Raw genomic sequence first — 27,836 nt, 5'->3', positions numbered from 1 at the left:
GCCACGTGCAGTCACCTTCCTCTAAAGCCCTGCCTACCTACAATACACAAAACCCTGTCTGGGACGGTGCTGGCACCGCCCCTGGCAGGAAACCCTTTGTCCTTATCTCCTGCTCTGGGAGGACTCCCAGCAGCAGGAGGGCAGACTTGTGTCTCGGTGGCAGCATCCATTTTGTGGAGCTGAGGCTCTGTTTGACTTTAACCGGGGTTAGGGGTTACATACATGTCGTGTCCCTCTAGAAGGGTGGAATGCTAACCCCGGCGCCAGAATTGGCGAGGGGTTAGTATTCCAATTCGTATGACACCTTACTCGACATGTTTTGATAAAGCGATACCAGAGTTGGCATGTAACCGCGAGGATTATAATGCACTTAAGAGTATATGGTATGCGATATCATGGAAACGGCTAAGGGATGGATCCCGAAAGCCGCAGACAGGCTCAGCTCATGCCAGAGCACCATCTCACACGATTCCAAGCACTCTGCCTTCAGGATTGTTAAGGCCTGCCATAGGAGTGACTGATAGGAGATCCGTGTGTCCATTTTTAGGGTTAGATATAGGTATACTATATCTAAAGCAAAGGGTGAGTACACCACCTTGCCCCAGCTGTCGTGCAGCCAGTTGTGTCAGTTTAGTTAGTCAGCCCAGGGGTGGCATAATACATGCTTCAGCCCCTGGGAGACTTCTGGGTACACCTCAGCCCTGGGTACAGGGACTTGGAGAGGGCCCAGTGCCAATTCAGTACCTGAGTACAATTTGGATAGAGAGAACAGCTAGGCTGTGGGTCTGATTAGCAGGCCCACAGCCAGGGAAAGTCGTAAACCAGTGCAGCAAAAAGCAAAGATCTGGGTGATCATAGGATTGCAGACCCTACTCTCCTACACATACTGAAAACTCCGTCCTTCCCCAGTGCAAAGTCCAAATTTTCGGCACTGTTAGAAGATTTGCACCAGTAGAGCGGAGTGATCTGCCTGGCTGGTACCACACGAAAAGCTGCTGCAGAAACAACGGACCCTTCTGTGTCAAGGCTTTAAAGGCCACACAGAGCGCCTTGAATTTGATCCGTTGCACCACCGGAATCCAGTGTAGCTTCCGAATTTCCTCCGCGATGGGTTTATGCCGGGGAAGACTCAGCAAAAGGCGAGCCGCTGAGTTTTGGACTGCTTGAAGTTTCCTCAAGCACTGCTTTTGGACATTCAGATAAAGTCTGTTGCAATAATCCAACTTGGACTGTATAAGGGAGGTGATGACCACTTTCTTGGTTTCTTCAGGAATATAGGGAAGAGCCTTCTTAATTTTTTTTATCAGGAAGTAGGAAGCCGAGACGATGGCATTGGTTTGTTGAATGAATGTTAATCTGTTGTCAAACAGGATGCCCAAATTTCTGGTCTTAGCCGTTGGAGTGGGCGGCAAACCCATTTCTACCGGCCACCAGCGATTTCTCCAAACAGGTTGTAGACTGCCAAACATCAACACTTCCGTCTTATCGGAGTTTAACTTGAGGCAGTGTCTACTCATCCAGATGTTAATGGCGGCCATACAGTCATGGAATTGCGCAGCAGGGGAGCTCTGTTTTTTATGAGCTGCAACCACAATCTGAGAATCATCTGCGTAAGATGTTACTGAGAAGCCGTAGCCTCTGATTAGTAACGCCAGTTCAGTGACATAAACATTAAACAACAGTGGACTCAGCGAGCTTCCCTGTGGAACCCCGCAAGGCAGCACGTAAGGCTCCGAATTGAACCCGTCGAGCGACACCGTTTATCTCCTCTCCTGTAGAAAGGAGGCCAGGAGGGCCAACGCCATGCTTTCCACACCTAAAGTTTTTAATCGGTGAATCAGGAGAGTATGATCAACAGTGTTGAACGCGGCAGAGAGGTCAAGCAGGATTAATGCCGCGGTACCTCCACTGTCCATAACCGCTCTAATTTCTTCGGTCGCCTTAATAAGTGCTGTCTCGGTACTGTGTTCTTTGCGGAAGCCAAACTGAGAATGGTCCAACAGCCCATTGTCATCGATAAACTGAGTCAATTGGACGTTCATAATTTTGTCATCAATTTTGGCTGGAAGGGGGAGGCGTGCAATGGGGCGATAGTTCAATGTCATGGAAGCGTCTAAGGTAGGTTTCTTAAGAAGCGGGAGAACAGAGGTCTCCTTCCAACTAGTAGGAAAACTACCTGAGGAAAACATCCTGTTAAAAATGTCTGCCAACACAGGACTCACCAAATCAGCTAATTCTGTCAAAAAAGCTGGAGAACACGGGTCCAATGGAGAGCCTGATTTAGAGGGCAAAATATAGTGTTTCACTGTGTCAGTCGACACAGGGGAAAATTCAAGAAACCTGCACGTGCCGACCGGCAGGGTCTGTATATTGGAGATTGGCTGAGCACTTAAGTAATTTTTAAAATTGCCAACAATATCCAGCACTTTGCTTTTGAAATTGGACGCCATGTCATCAACAAACGGTTGCCTACCTAGTTTATTCAAAGCCTTAGGAACCGTTAATTTATTTATAACTGAAAACAGCTCTTCTGAGGAAAATTTCAATCTGAGTTTTAAAATATTTTCTTTTCTCGATAATCACAAGCGCTTTATAGGATCTGAGAGCTGTCCTATAAATCTGTTTATCAGAATCATGATAATTCGTACGCCAACGACGTTCCGTGCGACGGCATTTCTGTTTTTCAGTTCGAAGGAGATCAGAGAACCATGGTGCACACGGCGCCGCCCGGTTACCCGAGATGTTCTTAATAGGTACCGCTGCGCTAATGGCATCAAATAGCCAGCTATTGTAATTGTTGACTGCTTTGTCAACGTTGGCACAGCCTGAGGGAACGGAACGTGACAGACTTGTTTGAAGAGCAGTTTTGTCCACTTTACTCCAGGCTCTGCGGGGGGCTGCCTTAAGTGTAGCCTTATTAACCTGCCGGTGAATCAATCAATCAATCAATCAAAGCATTTATATAGCGCACTACTCACCCGGGGGGTCTCAAGGCGCTGGGGGGGGGGGAGGGGGTCCGCTACCGCTCGAACAGCCAGGTCTTGAGCTGCTTCCTGAAGGCGAGGTGGTCTTGGGTCAGGCGGAGGTGGGCCGGGAGGGAGTTCCAAGTCTTGGCGGCCAGGTAGGAGAAGGACCTTCCTCCTGTGGTGGCTCTTCGGATGCGGGGGACGGCGGCGAGGGCGTGGCTGGTCGATCGAAGCTGGCGTTTGGGAGCGTAGAAGTTGAGGCGGCTGTTGAGGTGTCCTGGGCCTTGGTTGTGTAGGGCTTTGTGTGCGTGGGTGAGGAGCCGGAAGGTGATTCTCTTGTTGACGGGGAGCCAGTGCAGATCTCTCAGGTGTCCGGAGATGTGGCTGCGGCGGGGAATGTCCAGGATGAGTCGTGCTGAGGTGTTCTGGATCCGCTGGAGTCTTTTCTGGAGTTTGGCGGTGGTTCCGGCGTAGAGGGAGTTGCCGTAGTCCAGACGGCTGGTGACGAGTATATTTATATATATATATATATATATATATATAAGAATACTCTTAGGGAAGGTAAAACTGATGAGTGAATGATCCGACCAGGGAAGAGGAATCCCTTCTTTAACTTTGAGCCCTTAAAAGGAAGAGAAAATCCCATCCAGCGTGTGCCCCGCTTAGTGAGTGGGAACACCAACCAGTTGGGCCAACCCTGCTGCACCTAGAGTATCCAGGAGCACAGCAGTCTCTTTATTTGTGGGGTCCTCTAAGTAAAAATTAAAATCGCCCAGAATGGTGAATTCCTTATTAGCTAGCACTGTTTCAAGCATTTCATTGAGGTTATTTAAGAACGTGGCTTTAGTCCCTGGTGGCCGGTACACAACAATGCCCTTAAATGAAATGTTAGCGCTGAGTTTGGCAGTGAAATGCAATGCTTCGCAGCCAGAAAATTGGATAGGATGGACCGAAACCGTGTAGCAGTCCCTAAATATGATTGCTACTCCTCCTCTCCTACCCATGGGCCTGTCCATCTTAACAAAGCTGTATCTACCCGGGGCGGTAATAAAATCAGAGGCCACATCGGCCAATGTTTCTGTTATAAACAGTATATCTAGCCTCATATTTTCAATTACTTAGGCTATTTCATACCTATGTTTCCCCAGTGACCGGGCATTAATAAGCCCACCCTGCAGTGAAGCCTCAGCTCGCCAGCTGCCCTCTGCAGTAGGCAAATTTGCTACATGAGTTGTGTTTGCGGTCGAGAAGGCAAAACCACAGCAGCGGCCTCTACGGTTGGTATTTAGAGGACATACCTCGCAACCCTCCCTTGATTGATGAAGAGCGTGGAGTTCCTCCTTGGAGTATTTTTAACTACTCTTATGTAAACCAGCAGCATTCTGTGCGCTCGGCGCGGGCCAGGCACGGACGGGTGCAGACGGTCTTGCCTTCGGCGCACCCGTGGCGCGCCCGCTGCACGCGTCCGCTGCACGTCCGTTGCATGTGGGGCTAAGTACCTTCCTTCCGGCGGACGACCAGACCGCGTCCTGCCGGAAGTAGAGATTGTGTGTGGAATAACAGCAACCGCCCTCCGCACAAACGGCACAGCAGCCGCGGCGGACCGGGGTCGGTCCCAGATGAAAAACAGAGCAGCGGGTGAGTTTAAATTAATGCCCCGACTTCAAATTACAATTTACAAATTCACCAGTTTTTAAAAGCAGATTAAAATGTCACAGGTTCAAATATACTCAAGCTAAGTGACGATCCAGCTGTGACGGAAAAAACATTTGGAATAAAGGGGTATTAGGGTGATTTGTGACTGCGCAAAACAGAGACAATAAGGCAACAGTTCGTTGTGTTCTTTTTAGGAGTGTGTCATGCCTGTCATGTTTTGGAAGACATGCTGATGTTATTTACAAGTTTTTCTCACGCTCACTTTATCTCTATTGCTGTGAAACGCTTCTTTAACCCCATGCGTGTGGCGCATTTTCCCGCTGTGCGCTGACTTTTTTAAAAACCCGCGGTTCATGACAAGCTGAGCTCGTCATGAGCGTACGACAGGGGTTAACACATATTTAATGTTGCTGTAGAGCAGGACACTGCTAATATTGAATTAAAATAATCCTGTTCTGCCATTCAAGTCAAGGCATCTGTTAAGAAAGCAAAGCTTTCAAAAGTCTTTCTGAAATGAATTCTGAAAGGTACAAGAGCATTTATGTATGCAGCATATTTTTATAAGGCCATTTGATGTATGTGGGGAAAACATCTTGCAGCTTGTTTATTTTTCGCTTCAGGAATCTTCATGAAACTAAAGGCCCAGCACCTTTTTTTGTTTACTTTTAAATTAATAAAAATACTGTTCTGCTTATTTTCAATGTAGCTCCTCCAATGGTGTGGTTTTACCTCAGTGCCTGTCTTGACTCCTTGACACCAGACTCCTGAGGCGTGAGCCGGGAGTATGGATAGCTTTCATAATTAAGCCCGAATTTTATTGCCATTTTTTTGCATCAATTGCTTTTTACTGTGGGGGGTGAGTTTTTTATTCTTTGTGCCTACCACGCTGCTGTTCTTGAAGTAGCTGGGCTCAATCCTTCATTAGGAGCCACTGCTCGGGGCAAGGAAGGGACTTTGGCCGCCATCTTGGGTGAGGAGGAGTAAGTGAGGTCGCAGGCTAGTGTTCACTGAATCACCTGGCTGGACACCTTCGGGGGCTTCTATAAATGCTCACACTGAAGCGCCCGCACAGCGGACGAGCGCAGTGGGCGCGCCGCTGGCGCGCCGCTGGCGAGCCCGTCTGCGCCCATCCGCGCCAAGGATGCGCCCAGCGCCAGGTATGCTGCCCCTCTGGGGAGGGAGCCGGGGCTAGCCACCCTGGATGATCGCAGACGTTACACCAGTGATGAACTAACCAATATTGGTGAGCAGGGTACCGACAGGGGGTCTTTGCTGTTGTCCAACACGGCTTTCCCTATATCAGATTTTCTGAGGAATTACATTATAGTTGGTGGACTTCTAAACGTGAGATACTTGCCTAAACATAGGGTTGAAATGCAATCGATGTTTGACGTCCATGAACTGGATTTTCTGTGCATGACGGAAACATGGACTGTGCCCGAGTGTGAGTTTGATGCTGGGGACGCCTGCCCGGCAGGTTTTAAAATTAGGCATAGGTCTAGGGTTGGTGGAAGGGGGGTGGGGTGGGTGTAATTTTTAGAGACACTCTGGATTTGCACGTCCTTGAGCTTGATGCATGTGATGGTTGTGAACTATTTGGTTTCACGATCAAGAACGCACATAGACACTTCCTAACCGGCATTATTTGCTATAGACCCCTGGGGATCTTTACCGCATCCCAGCAGCTGTTGCTGCTGGAATTGCTTACAAACATGGCTGCTACCCATAGCCAGTTGGTAATTCTTGGAGACTTTAATCTTTGGCTGAACGGCACCTTGAACGTAGGTCTTTACCATCTGACCCGTTCATGTGAGGGCCTTGGCCTTTTCCAGCAAGTCTCCCAGGCTACTCATACAGAGGGCCATCAGTTGGACCTGATTTTTTCGGAGACCAACCTTCTTACAGTGGGCGATGTTATACCCATGGCCTGGACCGACCATCACCTGATTAAATTCTTTCTGAAATCAGGTACCTCGGCTATTAGGACATCTAGCCTTGGGAGGGAATATGTGAGCAGGGATTGGAAGTCCCTGGGCCGAAAAAAGGGTGAGTCCCCCGTGTTCAAGGTGGATGAGTATTTCTCCTCGGACCTGCAGATTGAGTCGAACTATGCCGCTCTCTGCACAGAGATTGTCTCAGTCTTGGACTCTACTGCTACTTTAAAAATTCATAGAAGCAGGGGGGAGACCTTCATCCCCCTGGTTCACGGACAGCCTAAAAAATCTGAAGCTGGCTTGCAGGCAAGCGGAGAGGAAGTGGAGACAGGCGTACTTGGACAGGGACAGGCTGACATGGAAAATAAAGCGGACAGAATACAAGAAGGAGATTTATAGAGCTAAAGCATCATATTATTCCAACAAGATTACCGATTCCCTAAACAGCTCCCGCAGTATTTTCAATATTTTAAATAGCATTATCAGCCCTGACTGTGTCAAGAATGAGACCCCCCTCTCCCAGGAACTGTGTGAGAATCTAGCTGAATTCTTCCAGGATAAAATCAATAAGATCATTGAAGACCTGGTGATGGGTCAGCAACAATCCAGAGCCAGTCTAGACCCCTCGGTACTGGCTGAGTGTGATAGACCTTTGAAGCAGGACCTAGTCACCCCTCCCTCCCATTATTACAATCTTGGAGTGGCCTGCAAACAGGGAAGAGTTCAGTCCCTTGTGGAATTTCCGCAGCTGACTGCAGATGAGTTTAGGAGTGTGGCCTCGGTTATTACATCTGGGTCTCCACTTGATCCGCTCCCATTGAAAATCTGGAAGGAGTTTGAGGAAGGGCTTTTTCCCACACTTCGGCTTGTTTGCAATCAGTTGCTCTCCACTGGAGTGGTTCCTTCGCAGTGGAAGAGGGCGGTGGTGACCCCGTTACTGAAAAAGCCCACACTTGATCCCAAGTGCTTGAAGAACTTTAGACCCATCTTACTCCTACCTTTCCCAGCAAAAATCGTTGAGCGGGTGGTGGCAGGCACTCTTTCCAAACATCTTGAGCAATACAAGCTCTTGGATGAAGTGCAGTTTGGCTTCCGGCCAGCCCATGGTACCGAGACGGCCTTGGTGACTAGAGATGCTACTGCAGGATTATCTCCAAAAGAGGGGTCAGATGGGCAGGATAATCCAGGTATGGGTGGGAATGTTCCAGAAACAGAGCCAGAGGTGCCAGACCCCAATGGCCCTACTTCTGAGCCAGACCAGGAGTAGTCTGAGGACCCCTCACGGGTAAACTCTAATCCCCCAGGGTATAGCACTGATGGAAGAGGGGAAGGGCCTAGAGGCAGGTCCTCCTGGGAGGCTGCACAGAGTCCAGGGGAGGTTCACATCCTCCTCAGTTAATTTAACCTCCTCTTCTACTTCAGGAGGGACCTACATCTCTAGCAAGAGGGAGGACTCCTTAGAAAGGAAATTCCACCTACTCAAACTTGAGAGACCCAGGCTCAGGCTCAAGAAAGAGCAGTTGGCCCTGGATAAGAAGACCCTAGAAGTTCAGAGAGCTAGGAAGAATTTGGGATAAGAATCCCATGGTGGCAGCACTAGTGAACCTAAGGTCCTGGAACACTCCTTAGACAATAGGAACTTGAGCAGGATAATCCGTCTTGCAAGGAAGGTGATAATATCTATAAGTGGATCACTGCTCTAGGACACTAAAAACTTACGTTGAGCCTGGGAGAGGAGAAGGACTTGACCTGTGATCTCTGGTGGTTCTGCCCGTTGGGTGCCGCTGTTCCCGCTGTCCCCGCTGTTCCCGCCAGCCACTGTTCCCGCCACTCCTCGCCACTCCTCGCCGCACCCGCTGCGCGGGTGCCGCTTCGCGGGCTGCAGCAGAGGGCAAGGTCCTTACTGACAGCTGGGATTGAATTGGAGGCGGAAAGGAGAAGGGCGTAATCCGCAACGCAAGGACTCCAAAGACCAGGAGTACCTGCAACCGGCCAGGTGCGCACGGACGCGCCCCCTGGGAGACACGCCCCCCGCCCACAACTGCCCCATTTAAACAGAACACGTGGCGCATAGCGGGACGCTAGCGGGACACCGAGCGAAGCCCGAGCAAAGGGCGGGCAGTCAGGGGCTGTCAAGGCTGGGCTGGGCCACGTCCCTTTGATTTAGTATACTGCGTGAACGTTTCCCTTGAGTTTCAATCGGAGGTAACCAACCCTGCAATGTCTACGAGGTCAGGGAAGTCCCTGAGGAACGAGGGAGGTGGTGCTGCTTCCACCGCGCCGACCATGATCGGCACCATGGATCGCTTCATCACCAGAGTAGCGGCGGTAATTGAAAAGGAAATAGGGATGACTGAAAGACGCCTTTCTGATGTATATCTTCCCGCCAGGCGCTCTTCTTTAGGGGCTGTGGCTTTGGCAATGTCACCACCCCCAAATAATGTTGAATGTCTCCCTACAATGGACAATCCCCAGAAGTCCCGCATCTCAATAATAGGGGACACAGTTGACAGGTTGGAGAAACTGGCAGCGCTACTGCTGGGGCAGGAGGACTGTGAAGTTGTGGAGGTTTTTGAGGAGCCCGGGGCTTCGCGCCCAAATGGAATCCTGGCTCCGGCGTCCAGCGTGGTGCCTTCGCCAAATACCCAGGATATTGTGGATGTAGCGGTTGAGCCCGCAAGACCCTTGGTGTTGCCCACACTTGATAAGGGGAAGAGGGGTGGCCGCCGTCGGAAGGGGAAGCATGTCACCCTTTCCAGACATTCTAAGAGGCAAGAATGCAGAAGACTGGGGACAAGATCAAAATCCCTTTCAACCCCCACTACAGAGGAAGTACTAACTGAGGGGAACTTGCCAAGCAAATCATTAGATAAGGGGTGCAGCTCGCCAATTTATAGTACTAATGTGTTGAGCACGGCTGTCCCTGACTACATCGATATTATTACCAATAAGCTCACTAGTCTTCTAGTTCCCCTCCTTAGTAAAGTTGAAGGGTTGGGCACAAGATTGGATAAGTTGGAGCAGACAACACTCGATAACTTCTGCTCGCTTAAAAATATGATTAAACTGCAGAATCGAGTGAGTGAGAAAAATATGGTGGGGGAGGTAGGGAATTTACTCCCTGTAGTTAAGGGCCAGACGCTGGTTTCATCTAATGTGCTCCCTGGGGGGGGGGAAACAGTTCCTTCCTTAAATCCAGTTCCATCTGTACCCCCAGCAGGTTGTCACTCTAAACCTAAGCAAAATCCCCCCGTTCTTCCCAAATCTCAACCCCAAAAGCTTTCCCAACCTAAGGTAGTACACAAAGTGGATCCACCTAAAGCCAACCAAGCAGTGGAGGGGGCACAGAAAGTAAGGGGCAGCAGTTCTAACCCTACACCTATCCCCGACAAGAACAAGACATCCCTTGTGCCTCCTGTAGTTGGTCCCCAGAGGCAGCCACAAAGGAGGCTTTCGGCAAACCTTCCCCCAGACTGCCTTCCCTATGTGGCTATCTTGGTAAAAGTTCCCCCGTTAAAGGAAAACCTGATAGAAACACACCAGATGTTAAAAAACAAGTGTATTCATTGGTTAAAATAAAAAAAAACATTAGCCCCCGGTGTGGACGGGCTGATACTAGCCGTCCGTAGAGTAAACTGGGTGGGTCAAGGTAGCAAGCATCTGGAGGGGGACTGCATTATCATTAATTTCCAGGATCCTAGGGTGGCAGGGTTAATTTCTGCCCAGGCCCAAGAGCGAGCTAGCGAGGGTGTGCAAGCAGTGGATCTGTCCTATTTTTACCCCAGGCCTGTGTCTAATTTAATACAACTGGGATTGGCTGTAAATCCACCTTTTCAAAGTACGGGTGTTTGCTGGTCATTGGAACCTTTGTCTCACCCCCAGGTCGGTTGGATTACCCCCAATTGGAATCTGGGGGGGTGTTGACCTGAGGGGCAGTTAGGGGAGGAAGTGTATACTGTAACTATTGATCCGAAACAGACGTCCATTTCCCCTTTGTTGAAGGAAATTCCGCTGCCACCAACTGATACAGCGGGAGCAAGTATGCCCCAAATTTCAAGTATGCACCAAATCTCTAGTTCTTATTCGGGAGCTGACGGTCCATCGGTGGGCTTGCCCCCCTGTCCTGCTCCTGTGAGCGGTGGTGCTGTGTTTGTAGGGGACACTGATCTTAGGATCGCCAGCTGGAACGTGGCTGGAATTACTAGGAAATTACAACTCCCAGAGTGGAATGCCTTGGTAGAGGAATCTGCTATATGCATCTTCCAGGAGACCTGGAGCATGGTCCCTGTGCATAGAGCAGGTTATGCAACCAGCGCTATCCCGGCCATATGCTCGTCCTCTAAGAAAGGACGACCCCTGGGTGGTCTTTTAATTTGGGTGTCAGCGTCCCTAAACTGCAGGTTAGTGGAGTGCCAAACTGGTTGTCCTGACATTCAAAACATCATCTTAAAAGACTCTCGGAATCGAGCAGTGCTGAATATTTTTAATATTTATGCACGTAGTACCAAAGGGGGTAATCATTCGCCAACTATTAAAATACTGGAGGGTCTCCTAAAAATAACTCCCTATAAATTTTGCACTATGGTTGCAGGCGACATTAATTGTACGTACGAGCCGTTGGGCTCAGATGTTTCCTTGCACCAGGAAGACCTTGATAGTGCTAGGGGGATTCCAGGCCTAGAGTTACAACCAATCAGAAGGTGGTCCCAGGTGGCCCTCCAAGTTTACTCAATTTCTATCGAATTTGAGCTACGGGCGGTGAACGGTAGGACCAAATCAGATAAGGAGGGGGCTCACACATATAATAGACCAAATCACACATCGCGTATTGACTATATCATGCTCGATGTGGGATTATGGAAAGAGCTAAAAGATATGGTCGTGGTTCCAACTATAGAGAGTGACCACAACCTACTCTCTCTTACATTGGGGTGTTGGTGGACACCAGGAAGGGAGGGTAACCCCACGCCCCGTCTGGTGGGACTGGGAGAATCGCAAGTTGCCCCCTGCGGGAGGCGACTAAAGTGGGAAAAACTCTCACTCTCTAAGAAGAGCGTTGAACAGGTCATGCTTGTCCTATCTAAAGCCCAACAAAGGTTAGATGCAACGCTGGGTGAAGTGGTTGCAGCCTGTGGGGAGTTTAGTACTTTGATAGAGACTTTAACAAGTTTATTAACTGTCCCATCAAGTGGTCGGGAGGGAAAACCTAAGCAAACCCATGTAAAGGGATGGTACACCCACACATGCAGAGTGTTAAAAACAAGGCTGGTAGAAGCGGTAAAATCTAATTCCCCATCCAGAGTGAAAGAGGCAAGGAGATTGTACTCCAGGTCAATCTCCGTTGCAAAGAGGGAATGGGAGGAAAACTTTTGGGAGGACCTGCTAGTGGCCAGTAGAAACAAAGACCCAAGAGGGTTTTGGCTACTCGTGGGGAAGCGTAGCAAGCCCGATGACTCCCTAAGGACTTGTAATATTCCCTCCCAGAGTTGGGCCAATCATTTTGGGGCACTTTATGCACTCGGAGAAAGGGTTTCTTTTGAACCTGTTCCCCTATCACCCTCCCTGGAGTTAGCTAGTCTAGATCTGTTTACCCCTCAGGAGGTTGAGAATGTCATTCAGTGGGTGGCTCCCCGGAAGGCGGTAGGACCAGATGGTCTACCTGGAGACTTGCTGAAGGCTTTTCCTGTGGCGTGGGGGAAAATAATATCGGCAGTTCTTAACGATATTATGAAGGGTGGGCCGGTCCCCGATTCTTGGAAGGGGCTAAAAAAGGTTGTAGGAATAGTCCTGGGAACTATAGACCTATTAGTCTCCTTGACTCCTCACAGAAAGTAGCGGGAAAGGTGCTCCTGGGGCGTATACTGCACTGGGCCAATGAAAATAGAATACTCTCCGACTACCAAGCGGGGTTTCGCACAGGGACAGGAACCGCAGAACAGGCATTTAGGTTGGCCCTTATCAACTGGAAGGTGGTGGTGCTGGGCAAGGGCAGTCTTTATTTAGCCTTTATTGACTTGAAGACTGCCTTTGACCTAGTACCACGGGGACGGTTGTGGGAGTCTCTATATAATATGGGGATACCTGCCTATATCTTATCCCTGCTTATTAAGTTGCATGAAGGCACCTTTGCCCAGGTACGGTGGGGGAGTAATGGCGAGACAACAGAAAAGATCCCAGTGTTAAGGGGAGTGAGGCAAGGGTGTGTGTTGGCCCCCACCCTGTTTTCGTTGTACGTTAATGGGGTGGTTGACTATCTCCAGAAGGAACCTGCTGACGACCCTTGCCTGGGGGGTGTACGAGTGCCGACCCTGCTCTTTGCAGACGACACTCTATTAATCTCGAAAAAAAAACAAGGTCTCCAGAAACTACTCAACCGCTTCCAGAACTTCTGTGATGCTCGTGGTCTGGTCATCAATGTAGATAAAACAAAGTTCTTAATTCTACATCCCCCGAGGAAGCTTGGAAGTCCTCCGGTTCTTAATTCCATACCTCTGGAGAGAGTTTCCCAATTTGATTATCTGGGTCTCCGTTTAACAGATAGCATGAGCTGGTCTATGCATATAGAAAAAATGCTTCTAAGTCACAAGAGAGTGGGTGGCGCCTTGTTGAGAGAATTTCGGGAATCACCCAGACACAGAATAGCGCCAGTCCTCGAAATCTACAAAGCAAAAGGTGTTTCAGCGGCCCTTTATGGGGCGGAGCTATGGGGACACGAAAACCTGGACTCCTTGGAAAAAGCTGAGAATAGGTTTCTGAAGGACCTCCTTTGTCTGCCCTCGAGTACCCCAACAGTTCCTGTACTATTAGATACGGGCTGTAAGAGCATTAAAAATCAAGCACGTCTACGCCCGCTCTTACTGTGGTCCCGGATCTGGAGGGTGGAGGAACTGAAATCCTATGCAAATGGCCTAACTGAGATTATAAATATGGCCGGCTGGGCAAAAATTAAATGGCTGAGGGACACCAAGAAACTACTCTATGACCTTAGCCTTGGTGATCATTGGAGTGCAAAAACGTCACCCCCAAAAGACGCTTTGAAGAAAATTTACTGGGATTGGGCTGCAGGCCAGCTAATCACCACTGTAATTCCACGAGAACTTTTTTGCTCCTGAAGGACATGACAAGATACGAATCCTATTTTGACTTTATCACCGTCCCAGCAGATAGGGCACTGTATTTTAAATTTAGAGTTGGTATTCTCCCAATTGGTGCATTCACATCGAAATGGAAATCTGTTACTCCTTTGTCTCCGTTTTGTGCCCTTTGTCATACTAGACCAGAAACGGTGGCTCATATTTTGTTTGAGTGCCCGGACTATCTAAGACCGAGAAAATACTGGCTCAAGCTCCTTTTGCTTAACATGGGAACACGTAGTCATCTAGTTGCCCTTCGTATCTTAATGTCAGATACCTCTCCTGTTATTGTTTGTGGTGTCTCCAAATTTTTAAGACAATTTTGGTTGATTCGTTCCAAAAGGCTGTCAATTTCTGTTTAATCGTTTCTTAATTAATTTATTCGGGAGTACACCCGTTCTTAACCTTTTATGATGTATGTATTGACTAGCTGGATGTCTTGTAATATTTTTATTGTATGTAAATTGCTTTCAAGATACTTGTTTTATCGAATAAAAGCTTACAACCACCACTGCTCTAGAAAGGGCCTGTAAGGTACAAATGGCCCCTCTGGGGCAGAGGGCAGCTATCCTGTGGCTCTCCTTGACAAATAAAGGCAGAGAAACTCATGACTGTAAAGGGGTAAGATGCAGATAATTACCAAGTCTTGAGGAATGCCCTAGTCGATGGGTTTGGTTTAACCACTTAGCAATACAGGTTTAAGTTTAGAGACACACAGAAGGCACACACTCAAGACTGGGTAGATTTTATAGAGCTATTAAGGCTCTGGAAGGTTGGCTTAATGGGAATAATGTGCATGATTATGAAGGACTGTACACTTTGATTATGAGGGAGCACATCCTTAACTGTCAGAATCAGCAACTGCACCAGTACCTGGTGGACTCGGAGCTGACCTCTCCCAAGGATTGGGAAGGCAGGCAGACAAATGGGTTCACACCAGGGTTAACAAAAGTCGCATGGTGGTGGTGACCAGAGGAAGAAAGATTCTTCTAAGTCCCAAGAGAAAGGTAGGGCAAAATCTAAAGAATAGAAAGAGCCTTCTGAATGTCCCCGAAATCTTCATCTTGGGGTAGGCCTCAATCCTCTTCCTTCTCTAACATGAAACCCTGGTGCTATTTGTGTAAGTAAAAATGCCATAGGTCAAATGATTGTACTTGCCCTAAATCTAGCACCACTCCTACAACTACCCCTAATCCCCCTCCCTAGCAGTAGCACTGGTAGCAGTAATACCCCCAAGAGTTTAGCTGGGTTCACCTTGGTTACTGAAGTGGGTTCTGGCCTAGTCAGAACACCCACTCAAACGGTCTTAGTCTGATGGTGGCTTTGAGCTTGCCACCTTTATTTCAAGTCCCACTAACTTGGGCAAATACAGCCATCATCCTCTTATCAACAGCCATGAAGCTGAAGTGTACAGGGACATATGGGGCGGCATCATTATGGTGACAGAGAAACTTGTGTCTCCTGAACAGATACTACTTGGTCAGATTTACCAAGGGACCAATGCTGACAATGTCAGGACAGATCATGCCATGGCAGCTGTCAATCTCAGCTGGGGAGAGGAAACTGACCCTAAACAAGTTGTGGTGTCCTCCAAACTGCCTGTAGAATGTCTCCTGGGCAATGATTTAGAAAGGTCAGTCTGATGGGAATTATGGAAAGTTTCTTTGCCGTCACTAGGACTCAGGCCAAGAAATAAGCAACTGAAGGAGCCCTGGATCCTGAAAGAATGAACCAGCCAGCTCCCAAGAAAAGCAGCAGAAAAGGTAAAGGTTTACCCTCGTCACAGACTTCAAGTGATGATCAGTTACCCGAGGGAGATCTTAGTACCTGGGAAGGAACTGTCCCAGAGGAGCTTAGGCCTGACAAGGAAAAGCAGCTGGGAGCAGGGAGCCCTTCCAGGGAACCGATGGGTCTGGAACAGAAGGCCTGCCCCTCGATTGAACAGCTCGGACAGCAAGCTGCTGCTGAGGAAGCAGGGACTGTCAGTGGGTCCTATAGGGCTTATCGGAAAGATGTGTTTCTATATTAGGAAAGTAGAACTCCAGACCTGGTGCCACCAGGAGGTAGGTCAAACCTCAGAGGTACAGGAGATAGCCATTGACCCTAGCACATGACCTTCCCCTTGTAGTACAGTACATCTTGGGCAACGTAAGACTTGGGACAGGCTTGTTCCTCATATTCACTGGCCCCACATGTCTGAAGATACCAATGAGTTTTGTCGTTCCTATGTCACCTGCCAAGCCAATGGTAAGCCAGGTGGCCCTACAAAGGCCCCTTAATCTAACTACTAGTGGTTGAGGTTCCATTTAAGAGGGTAGGCATAGACATTATATGTCCCTAAAACCCTCCAACAGCATGTGGACACAGTTACATCCTAGTGGTGGTGTACCATGCCACAAGGGCCATTCCTTTTGGACCAATACAGCGCCTGCAGTGACTAGGGCCCATCTGGGAATTATTTCAAGAGATGGGTTTCTTAAGGAGGTATTGTCAGACAGAGGTACTAACTTCATGTCTAGCAACATCACTGCTTTGTGGAAAGAGTGTGATTGGCCTGAAACCTTAGGTTGACATCGCTGACATGGGCTTGTTCATGGCTGCTGATGAAGGACAGGAGGAAGATAGTGACCCTCTCCCTGATCTCATCTCTCAGGACCCTGTAGACGGATCAGTTGAAGCAGTCGTCTTGGCAGACAGCCTCACTGGGCAACAGCAAGCTGATTATAGATAAGGTCTTAATCAGTTTCCTGGTCTCTTTTCTCAGACACCAAATCAAACCAACTGGTTTCCCCATAAAGTGGGCACAGGTGACAACCTGCCTGTAAAGAGCAAAATATACAGAGAGCCTGACCATGTCATAGATTGCATCAAGACTGATGTCCAAAAGATGCTAGAATTTGGGGTCATTGAGGCTTCAGATAGTCCTTGGGCTAGTCCTGTAGTCCTTGTACCAAAACATCAAACCCAGGTTAGTGAGAGATGATTTTGTGGCGACTACCGAGGTCTCAATGCCGTCACTAGGACTAATGCCCATCCAATTCCAAGGGCAGATTAATTGATTGATACTTTGGCCTCTGCCACGTATCTCAGTACATTTGACCTGATTGTTGGTGATTGGCACATCACACTCTCTAAGGATGCCAAGCCAAAGATAGCACTTTCAGCCCCCAGTGAGCATTAGCAATTTATTGTGATTCCTTTTAGATTGTCAAATGCAGCTGCCACATTTAAGAGGGAGGTGAACAAAGTCCCAACAGGTCAGGAAGCCTAAAATGCAGCATATCTAGATGATATAGCTATCTTTAGCCCCACCTGGGAGAATCGCCTGCTTCAACTGAGACATGTACTTGAGGCCCTGCAGAAGGAATACCTCACTATCAAGGCCAACAAGTGCCAGATAGGGCAGAGCAAGGTTGTGTACTTGGGCCATTTTGTAGGTGGAGGCCATGTTTAACTATTAGAGAGAAAAATTCAGACCATTATGGACTGGACTGCTCCCACTACTTAAACTCAGGTCATAGCTTTCTTGGGCCAGACTGGGTACTACAGAAAATGTCTTATGTGTTATGGATCAATAGTGACACCCTAGAAGGATCTCACCTCCAAGAAAATGCCTAAGAAAGTTCAGTGACAGTTAGCTGCCAGAAGGCATTTGATGACCTGAGCTAATCATGTGCTCTGTTCCAAGTCCTGACTACTCCAAACCATTCACTGTCCAGGCACATTCTTCTGCGATAGGGATAGGTGCAGGGTTTTCACAACTTAAAGTAGAGGGCCAGGATCAACCAATGGCTTTTATCAGCAGAAGGTTGACCCCTGGGGAAAAGCATTGGTCAGCTATTGAGAGGGAGGTCTTTACTGTGAACTGGGCCCTAAAGAAGGTCCGGACATACTTGTTTAGCACTTACTTCATTGTTTAGACGGACCAAAAGCCTCTCTTATGGCTTAAACAAATGAAGGGTAAAAACCCCAAACTTTTGAGGTGGTCCATTTCCCTTCAGGCAAGGCATTTTTCAGTGGAACATATACATTTGAGTAACCAAGCAAACGCGGATGGACTTTCCAGATGTTTCAACTTAGAAAATGAAGACTCAACTGTGCAAGGTTAGTCTCATATCCCTACGTTTGTGGGGAGGGGTTATGTAGGAAAGTAGGATCTGCGATCACCTCCGAGACAGGTCTTAGTGTATTGGGCTGGGGTGGTAGCACTTTCCAGCGCCACCGGACTGCATTGAAGGGCAGAAACGGTGCCCTCCTTGCATACTCTGGTTTGAGCCAGCTCAGGAACCCTTGGTTTCCGCTCAGGCATGAAACTGGACAAAGAACATGGGAGTATACTCCCCTCTGTCCAGCCCTCTTCTGGGAGGGATCCCTAAGTCGTTCCAACCTTTTCCTTGGTTATTTAAGAGCTCCCTTGTGGGTGGGAACTCAGATTCGTCGTGGAACAATACTGACCCCTGAAACCAAGACAATTGTGATCTGTCTGGACACTTGGACCTCGCTGGACTTTGATTGAACAGAGACTGCAACACCGAAGACTGCTGCTCCTCCTGGTTTTCCAGGACCAACAGCAGGAGAGTCGGAGCATGTTCCGAGCCAGCAGGGGGACCTATTGAAGCAAGAAAATACCCTCTGGAGGACCCACAGACCAAAGGCACAGGAGTCATATAAGGACCTCAAGCAGCTCACCAAAGATGGGCCTCAAGCGGCCTGAAAACCAGAGGCACAGGAGTCACAAGGGGACCTCAAGCAGCTCACCAAAGATGAAGGTCCACAGTACAGAGGATGTGGTGAGGACCCTGATCTTGGAAGAAAGATGCTGGAGCGCAAAGCCAACAAGCCTTGACAACAGTAAGTCAACGTGGTGCACAGGGGTGCAGTCCTAGCAGTTCCGACGAGAGATACTGACCTCAAAATTTCATAGAGGACAGGTCAGGCCTCGAACGAGTTGTAGAACCACCACCTGGGTTGTTTGGTCTCGGGAAGTTCATAGGACATCGGAAGCAGCAGACCGGTCTGCTTTGTTGCGGTTCCTGCAGATGCAGGGGAGTGACCCCTTCTCTCCAAAGGTGATTTCTTCGAGTGTCCTCAAAGAACCTGGTTGAAGCACACACACAGAGGACGAAGAAAACTTGAACAGCGAGACCAGGAGCAGCAGGAGTCTTCCTTGATACAGACTCAGTTCCAATCGAAGCCCAGCAAAGTCCAAGTGGGGAGAGAATGTGGCCTAACTGCTAGGGTGGTTGACCTCAGAGCTGGGGAACCAGGTTTGAGTCTCGGTAGGGACGCTCAACATTCTGTGATTCCGGGCAAATCACTTTATCTCCCCGTGCCTAAAAAAATGAATGTGGCCGTATTTAATGTAAATGGTGCTCATGTAAAGCGCTATGATACCCTTGGCGCTACATAATAAGACTCCACCCAAAAAAAAAAAATGGTTGAAGAGCGATGTAGTTTCAGGGTTGAGTCATGTCCCTCGACGATTCGGAGGACCCACCCACAAGAAAGCCCTTAAATACCATAAAGAAAGGGTTGGAATTACTCGGGGGTCCCTCCAAGAGGAGGGGCTGGATAGAGGGGAGCATACTCCCAAGTCATTTGTCCAGTCTTGCAACAGGGCAGGAGGCAAGGGATCCCTGAACTGTCTCAAACTGGAATATGCCAGTGGAATAGGACAACATGTGCCCTTCAAAGCAGCCTGGTGGGGCTGGCAAGCGCCCCCACCCTCAGCACAATACACTATGTCCTGTCTGGGAGGTGATCACCCCCCACTCTCCCCCCGTGACAGGAAACATATTTTTCTACCTTCCCCTGCTCATGTTCAGCAGCAGGACTAGGGAAGAATAGTGTCTGTGTGGGTTGGCCAGAGTTCTAGCTTGTTTATAGACCCTGAAAGTCTAATACCGGGAGTACCCTGAGGAGCCCCCAGTACACAGGATCATACTTCCAATACTGAAATCGGTGTTGGGGTATGATTCCAACATGTTTGATACCAAACACAACCGGGTTTGGTGCAGCCACTATATAGTTAGACATCTCGTAATGAAGATTGTACACCAAATGTATTAAAATGGCTGACTGCACTTACAAATTCTGGAGAATCGACTCAGAGGTTTGCAACCAAGCACCATGCCCTCAGAACTGAAGAGCCTGCCATATGTGTGACTTATAAGTTTTAAGTGCAGGGACCTCAGAAATAAGGAAACATATCTGATGTGAGAGGTGCAAGCACCAACTCACACAGGCTGCAATGTCAGGCCGGCAGTCACAGTTTAAGTGAACTCCCAGGGGTGGCACAATACATGCCACAGCCCATGGGAGATCACTGGTGTACCTATGCCCTGGGTACCTTAGTACCATATTCTAGGGACTTATAAGTGTACACCATTATCCTATTGTGGAGGTTCCAAAGTACTTACCATGGTCAATTTAGGGGAGAAAGCACAGTTGCTGGGGTCCTGATTAGGTGGATCCCAGCAGACTAGGTCAAAAACACGCCGACACCAAGCAAAAAGTGGGGGCAACCATGAAAGCAAATACTAATTTCCTACACAACCCCCCTCCCACAAACCTAAGGAGATTATGCTAACCTTACCCAGTTGAGGCTTCATTTTCCAAGTGGAAATATCTGGAGAGTCCATCTGCATTGGGGACTAATCCAGCCTCCTACACACGCCTCATGAGTACCTACCAGAATCTTCTACACAATCAAAGCAGAGAATTCTGACTCACACTACACATGGCAATCAAAGAAATGTCTAGCTGTTAAATAAACCAAGAAAAGGCACAGCCGCCTTGCATACCCAACTTAAATGACTACACATTCAACAAAGAACTAACCAAGTACTCTGAGAATAGAACCCACAGGAGCAACTTTACCACATAGTAAAGGAAGATAAACAAGCCCAAACAAAAACAATTGTAATTTACACTCAAATATGGCACAAACATTTCTACTATAGATTGAATAAAGGAGCAGGACCATGATAGAGACCAAACAAATAACTAACTTTAGTACACACTAGACAGAGGCGCAAATATATGCACACAGTGCTAAACAAATAAGCAAACATCTCTCCTAGAGGATGGAAAAACAACATATCTAGTGTGTATGTATCAATGACAGAACTCTACACATCAAATAATTAGAGCACACTCCAAAAAACAAACCATTTGACAAATTGATCAAATAGGTACACAGCCTACGGCATATTAAACAATTCTTCAGCACGCTGAAGGACACAGGCCACTCTAACCACTGAGAAAGACCTAACCCAATCTCTTAGACATTAAATACCAACTCAAACAAGTTTTCTACACTTTGACAAATAAAATACCCACATTACTGAGAAGCCCTCATCCAGAGGCACTACAAACACACCACAAAGACACCCACCACAACAGAGGAGTATTTACCTTCAGTGGAGAAGGCAATCAGAAGTGTGGCTGCTGTGTACAGGAATCTGAAACAACAAATAGACAAACACAGGTTATACTATTGTCGCGTAGAACTTAGTGTGGCATGTAGTGATCCTGGAAGATGTACACAGTTTGAATATATAAGTATATATGTAACAGAAACACACATAAGCTGTAGAGGTAACATCTCACGGGCAAGTCTCAATCGAATGGGCTAGTTCTGATAAGTGAAGTTCTGCAGCACCTGCGCTCACCTAATACTGTTAATACACAAGTGAGCTAACACTCACCAGGCCGTAAGGTAAAAATACATAGATGGCTCCCAACTCGTATACAGCAGTGGCTTCGCTAAGGAGCGTCGCCCCACTGCTCTCAGAGCAGTGGAAAATAAAAAATAAAAAAATGATAACATTTTCATTTTCGTTTTTGTACCGGTTATGGGGTTATGTAAGGGTGAGGCGGGTGGGGCTGGGATCACAGGGAGGAGGAATGTTAGGCACCATAAGTGCGCATGACGTTTGACGAGCGGTTTTGGGCTGGCCAAACACAGTGGTGTAACGAAAGTTTAAGGGGCCCCTGTAGCGATCGCGCATGCAGGCGCAATGATGAGAAAGAGAATCCTTGTTGGGCGTCCCTCACGGAAGCACTACATATACCAGAAGGCCGTGCGGTGCCAGAGATCAGGGAAGTGGCGGAATCTATATAGCCCCCTCCCATATCCCAGAACGGTGCTTGTCAATGTTGATTCTGAGCACTTCACTTGTTTCCAGTTCTTTGCCCTCTGAGTGTTTCCAGCCGTCGACGAAGAGCCTGCGTGGTCAGAGATTGCGTTTCCAGCCCGTCGACGAAGAGCCTGCGCGGTCAGAGAGTGTTCCCAGCCGTCGACGAAGAGCCTGCGCGGTCAGAGACTGTGTGTCCAGCCCGTCGACGAAGAGCCTGCGTGGTCAGTGTTGGCGTGGATCTGCCGGTACAAGCCGTGTCCTGTAACTGCAAGTATTTTAGAGGAGTGCGGGCTCACATCCTAAACTTGTCTCTTGTTCTTTCTTGCTTGGTCGTTTTGCATTCCGACCGTTTTGTACTGTATTTACTTTGTGGCTTGCTCGGGGTCTCGCAGGTCTTTCTTTCCGCCTTTTAAGTGGCGTTTACGTTCAGGATGAATAACCTTGAAATTCTTATTTACCGCAAGGAGTATTGCGGTTACTACTAGACGTGACGTTTTAACGTCTCGTAGTCGGATAAACCGCTACTGCATCATTATCCAGAAAGAGGTGGATGTTGCTATTGAGAAGTGGAGTCAACTTCTCATACCTTTAGACTATCACCTCCTACCTAGACTTCCGGAGTCCTTCACGGCATTAGAAGAAGGGGAAAACGTGCTGCAGTACCAGTGAATTCCTGTGTAGCCTTTTACCAGAGATTCTCGAGAAACCTCAGAAGTCCTTTTGCCCATCCACCTCGCGACCTCTTTCCTCACACACGCAGACCGTGGTGTAATCCCCATTGTTTGGTGTTTGTGGGGAGAAGTCGTGAGGACTGTCATCTTATCGTCTCTGCTGGCCCTCTGAGTAAGGTTAGTGGCGCGTGCGTGTTCTTGCGCTGCTTTCAATCGCGACAGCCCCCCTGCAATGTACATGGAGGCGCCCCCGCTCCAGATTTCATACAGAGCGCTCAGGCCTAAGTACTGTGCTGAGGGGGCAGCCTGCAGCTCAGGGCCACCCCGCACTGCGGGGCATGCAGGGGCCTGTGTTACGCCCCTGGCCAAACAGTCATGCGCACCTGCCATTTCACCACTTGGGAGTGATGTACTGCTGGGTGGAGCGCAATCCCAAGGCTCCGGCAGTACCCAGAGCATCCGCCTCCCCCTTTCCGATCCGTAGCCTCCGAGATCATCTGCAACTTACCCCAAGGATCATCCCTCAGCACAACATTGTTTAACATCTACATGGTCCCGCTCGCCCACGTCGCCCGACTGCACGATCTCAACATCATCTCTTATGCTGACGACACCCAGCTGATCCTCTCAATCACCAAGGACCCCCTCACCGCCAAAACCAACCTCCACGAACGAATGAAGGCCGTCACCGAGTGGATGCAGAACAGCCGTCTGAAGCTGAACTTGGACAAGACGGAGGTCCTCATCCTCAGCTCCATCACCTCAGCCTGGGACGACACCTGGTGGCCGACGGCACTAGGAGCCGCACCGACTCCCACCGACCACGCACGCAACCTGGGGTTCATCCTTGACTCAACACTCTCCATGACCAAGCAAGTCAACGCCGTCTCATCCTCCTGCTTCAACACCCTTGCATGCTCCGCAAGATCTACAGGTGGATTCCCACCGGAACAAGAAGAACGGTCACCCAGGCCCTCGTCAGCAGCAGGTTGGACTAAGGCAACGCCCTCTACGCAGGAGCCTCGGACAGACTCCTGAAATAGCAGAGAGCTGAGAGCAGAGCGAGCGAGCGGCAGATTCTAAAGGCCGGAGAACGCCAGAAGTGCTGTGCGGAGCCAAATACAGTGGTGGCACTGCGCACCCCCCCTGCAAGGGGGACCAGGAGGATCAAGATTGGAGACGTGCATCGAGGAGGTAGGAGGCCGCTGTAGAACTGTGAGCGGGGAACAGTGGAGATCGCGCCGCACTATCTGCCGTCCCGCTTTGATTGTCCGCCCACCTGCCACACGTTAACTAGCCACTACCTTCCCGTCTCCTTGCCTGCTGTAGCCACTGACGCGATTGAGACTGTGGGCGACCCAGTGTTGGGCGTGGGCTCGGGCCACGGGCCGAGGTGCGGGCACAGGTGTGGGTTCAATCCCTGATCTGCCCCGCACCCTCGCAGCCCCGCAGCGGCGCCTGTTGACGCGGTGGTTTGGCTCAACAGGCAGCGTCCCTGGCCCACTGGGGAAAACGTGGGCGGCTTGGCTTAACTGGCAGCGCCCTGGTCCACCGGGGAGAAGCTGGGAGGCAGTGATCTGTCGGGAATATTGCCAGGTACAGCAGCAGAGCAGACGCCGTCTAATTGAGAAACCGGATAATTGAATAACTGACCAAATTTGAACAATTTCACAACACTTTAACGCTATTGAGACACTGGAGCAGCAGCAGCAACAGCAGCTCCTACAGCAATCACTTGCCGCCATCTAATTTGTAGTTGTGACAGTGGGCCAGTGGTAGCAGGTAGTGTGAGCGCTGGAAGCAAAAGACATAGCGCTGTGACAACAACACTCCCTGAATGCCCTGAATATTCCGAATGCACTCTTTGTCACCACAATAATTACCACAAAAACTGCAGCAGCAGCAAGCCTAAAATCCCACAAAGAAAGCTGCTGTGGACAAGGGTCCTTGCGAATAGCAGCAGGGTCGTGGTACACACTGCACCCAGTCAGGGATAGGTGTGCAAGCCAGGGGGTGACTTGTGTGCCCCCTCAAGGACCTCAGTGCTCAACGAGGTGCGAGGCTGCGGTTGATCCCCCTAAGCAGCCAAGCCAGTAGGAGGATATCACGAAAAACAACAACTAATTTAAATTCTAAAAAAGCAAACCACCAGGGAAATAAGAGAGGGGGAAGATGAGATCTGGGAAGCTGAGAACAATTCCACCAAGAAACGCCAGGAAGAAAGCCAAGACCAAATCGCCCGCTAACCTCAAACAAGCTGGCCCACTCCCCAGTCTAATACCCCCACCTACTCAATCTTCGGAACAGCGAAACCTTCCGGGAAGTTTAAATTTATGAAGGATCCAATGTCGGTGATTTAATCAATGCCGGCAACCCCAAATGGCCTACAAAAACCAATGACGCCGAACACTTGTAATACAAAGACAGAGATAGCTGACATGGCGGTTCCCAAATCAGTCTTAAGTACAACGTCGAACGGAATTGAACTGAACCACAACTGTGTGGAACTAACCCACGACGCAAATACACGTACGATGCAATGTCAAGCCCAAGTCCATAGGGATAACAATTTGCCCGAATTGGCAGAAGGAGTCAACGAAGAGAACTTATCGACAATAATGCCAGTATCAAATAGATCCCGGGCCATCGTGTTTGAAGGACACAAAAGCAATGCAACACCAAACAACAGTGAAATAAATTCACCTACGACCGGAAGTAGGCAATCAGTATGCACAAGGGACAGCCCACACAAAATCATTTTGAGTGACTCTCTAGACAAGGCTCATCCTAATAACCACTCAACCCCAAGACCGGTTTCACGCTCAAATAAAGATCTAAGCACAGTAAAAACAAAAGACCTAAATCCGATATGGAAACCCTATATAATAATAAACAATAACGAAAACACCTCAAGGAATAGGGACTGTCCGTCCATAAATACAACTAGAAGTGACATGGAGCAAACCAACACTAGCGACAAATTACTGCTTACCGCACTGAAGGACCAAGTAATAACGATTCATGACTCACAGTCAGAAATCCTACCAAACACAGGCCTAATGAACAAAAACAAAACAAAGACACTCAGTGAAATGAAACCGGCCTCAGATAATGAAATACCTACACACGCAGGAACCTGCGATAAGGATGGTCTAAAGAAAGCATCCATATTCGAAATTTCAAGTTCATTGTCTCGAGACACCGAACTAATAGTAAAAAGTTCAAACCTCAACCAAAAACCAACTCAGGAAACTAAACAAGCAACTTTGTTCAATGAACAGATATATCCGGAACCCTCTATTAATCAAAATAAAGACCATACCAGCCAACCAGAAGCTGTACAGGACGTAAAAAGCAATTTAGAATCCATATTGACTCTCCACAGCGCTCTGGGGCGCATATTGGAAACGTCCATAAAAACCCTCAATATGCAGTCAGATAAACTTGACATGCAAATATACTTAATGGGCTCAATAGCTGAACACATAGCTGGCATAAACAAAAAACTTGACACCATGGCTGGCACATTTAACATCTTTATGGAGCAAGTTTTTCAAGTATGCCAACCCAGCCATGCACCTGTCATCCAATATTGGAAAAACTGCAGGACCTGCCACTCATACTAAAGGAGATCCTGCAGGAATGTAAGCAGGCAAACCAAACTATTAACAGCACTCAACCAAGTGATGATTTGATTTCTTTTGACCAGCAAGTGATACAACTAAGCAACGCAACCAAACCAAGGAACATAGAGGCAGCCAACTTAGTGGCACCCCTACAACAGTTGACAGAAGGAAATGACAAACAAAACAACTCAAGTATAATCATAGATGAAAGAACAAATAAGTCAAATGTAACACCCTACACCTCCTTGATCGATCAACCTAGCAGTACCATACCTCTCATATTTGACCAATTTCCCAGAGTTGACAGTGGGATAAGACTCACCAAACGTCAGAAAAAAAGTGCTAGAAAAAACAGAAACCAACATCTTAGATATGAATCTGAAAACAAGCAGACGATAACAAACTTCCCCATTTTCGATCAAGCCAAAACAAAAGTTAAAAGTAGGAGTGACATCAAAAATGACTTCTCAGTCGACAATAGCGAGAGACAAAAAACACAAGGGTCAGAAGACGACCGCAATAATTAAAGGTCCTGACTGTAGGTCTGAACTTCTTACCAAACAAGCACAGGAAAACTCGCCAAACAGATTACCACAAGCAGTAGCATCCAACCCCCCAAACGTTACGGGTATAGGGAACCTCCCACCCACAGAGCAACGTGATTCTACAGGGTCAAACTCTACCATTGATCAAGGAGCCAGTTTTGATGGTCAGTCCAGCATGCCACTAACGATTTACCAACCCAAACCGGGAAAACCTGAACCTGCTTCTACGCAGAGCACAAATAAGCAGCTCACAATAATTGAGAAAGACTCAAACAACGGCAAGTGTGGTAAAGACAGGCCTTATAGTCAGGTCACCAAAAAAACAACTAATAATGATATAGCGCCCCAATTTTTATCACCACCTCAGGTGCGGACACAGAAATTGATAGGCGACTGGTAACAAATGAGAACAGAAAAAATCTTGAACTCATCAAAATCACCTTCCCAACCGACATAAAGGTAGTTAACGCTGTAACAACAAGTAAGGTAGGGGGAAGATACCGCTCTGAGAATCAGGTTGACGCAAATGAGCGCTTAGCAGAAATGAGGCACCCAACAAGCATAGAACAAGAAGCAAAAACATTAACTATGCCACAAAAACGACTACAGAACGGTGCTTACTACCCACTTGAAAACTACCACACCGTTAATAAAATAGACATTGAAAGTCGCAAGCAAACGAATCAACGTCAAATTGTCAAAATTTGTGATTATTCACAAATGTCAAAAGAGGAAACCACCAACTCAGGGAAACTTCTCTTTATCCCCGAATATGAGCTACAAGGCTCGCAAGATCACTTAAATCGGGGAAACATACTTTGTTTAACATCAGCAATCCCAAGCCTTGGACACCTTAATTCAGCAGACCTTCTGTCGGTTGAATTTACAACAGCGAGCGATGAGGCGAAAAAGGAATGCACACTTACTACATGGAGGGAGGCAGGAATAGTGACTCACATCCTCTCTGAGACGACCAAATTTAAGGAATGGGGTATACTTTTGAAGGAAGTGGCTAAGGCAGCGTACCCGTCCCCGCTCCTAAGAAGGAAAAACAAGAGCACCAATCAAGTTCGGATAAATCGACCAACGTGCTCGGTCCTTCAAGGTGCTAGGGGAGCCGAAGCAGCTGAATATGAGCACCTACGGCCGCAATCGTCATCCCCT

The 27,836-nt window shown here is 48.3% G+C and overlaps 1 protein-coding gene across 1 annotated transcript in view; it reads right to left on the bottom strand.

The window, feature by feature from the left end:
- Positions 1 to 25,690, bottom strand: part of LOC144757465 (equilibrative nucleobase transporter 1-like) — a 288,474-nt gene extending 262,784 nt beyond the window's left edge. Inside the window, exons 1-2 of the mRNA XM_078646380.1 lie at positions 25,626 to 25,690; positions 21,106 to 21,152 (exon numbers count right to left, since the gene is read on the bottom strand). Coding sequence (XP_078502506.1) covers positions 21,106 to 21,152; positions 25,626 to 25,690 — 112 coding nt within the window. The remainder of the gene's footprint in view (positions 1 to 21,105; positions 21,153 to 25,625) is intronic.
- Between the last annotated feature and the right edge of the window lie 2,146 nt (positions 25,691 to 27,836).

The sequence above is a fragment of the Lissotriton helveticus genome, chromosome 1_1 (genome assembly GCF_964261635.1).
Source record: "Lissotriton helveticus chromosome 1_1, aLisHel1.1, whole genome shotgun sequence".
NCBI lineage: Eukaryota > Metazoa > Chordata > Amphibia > Caudata > Salamandridae > Lissotriton > Lissotriton helveticus.
This window is presented reverse-complemented; position numbering and strand designations above follow the sequence as displayed.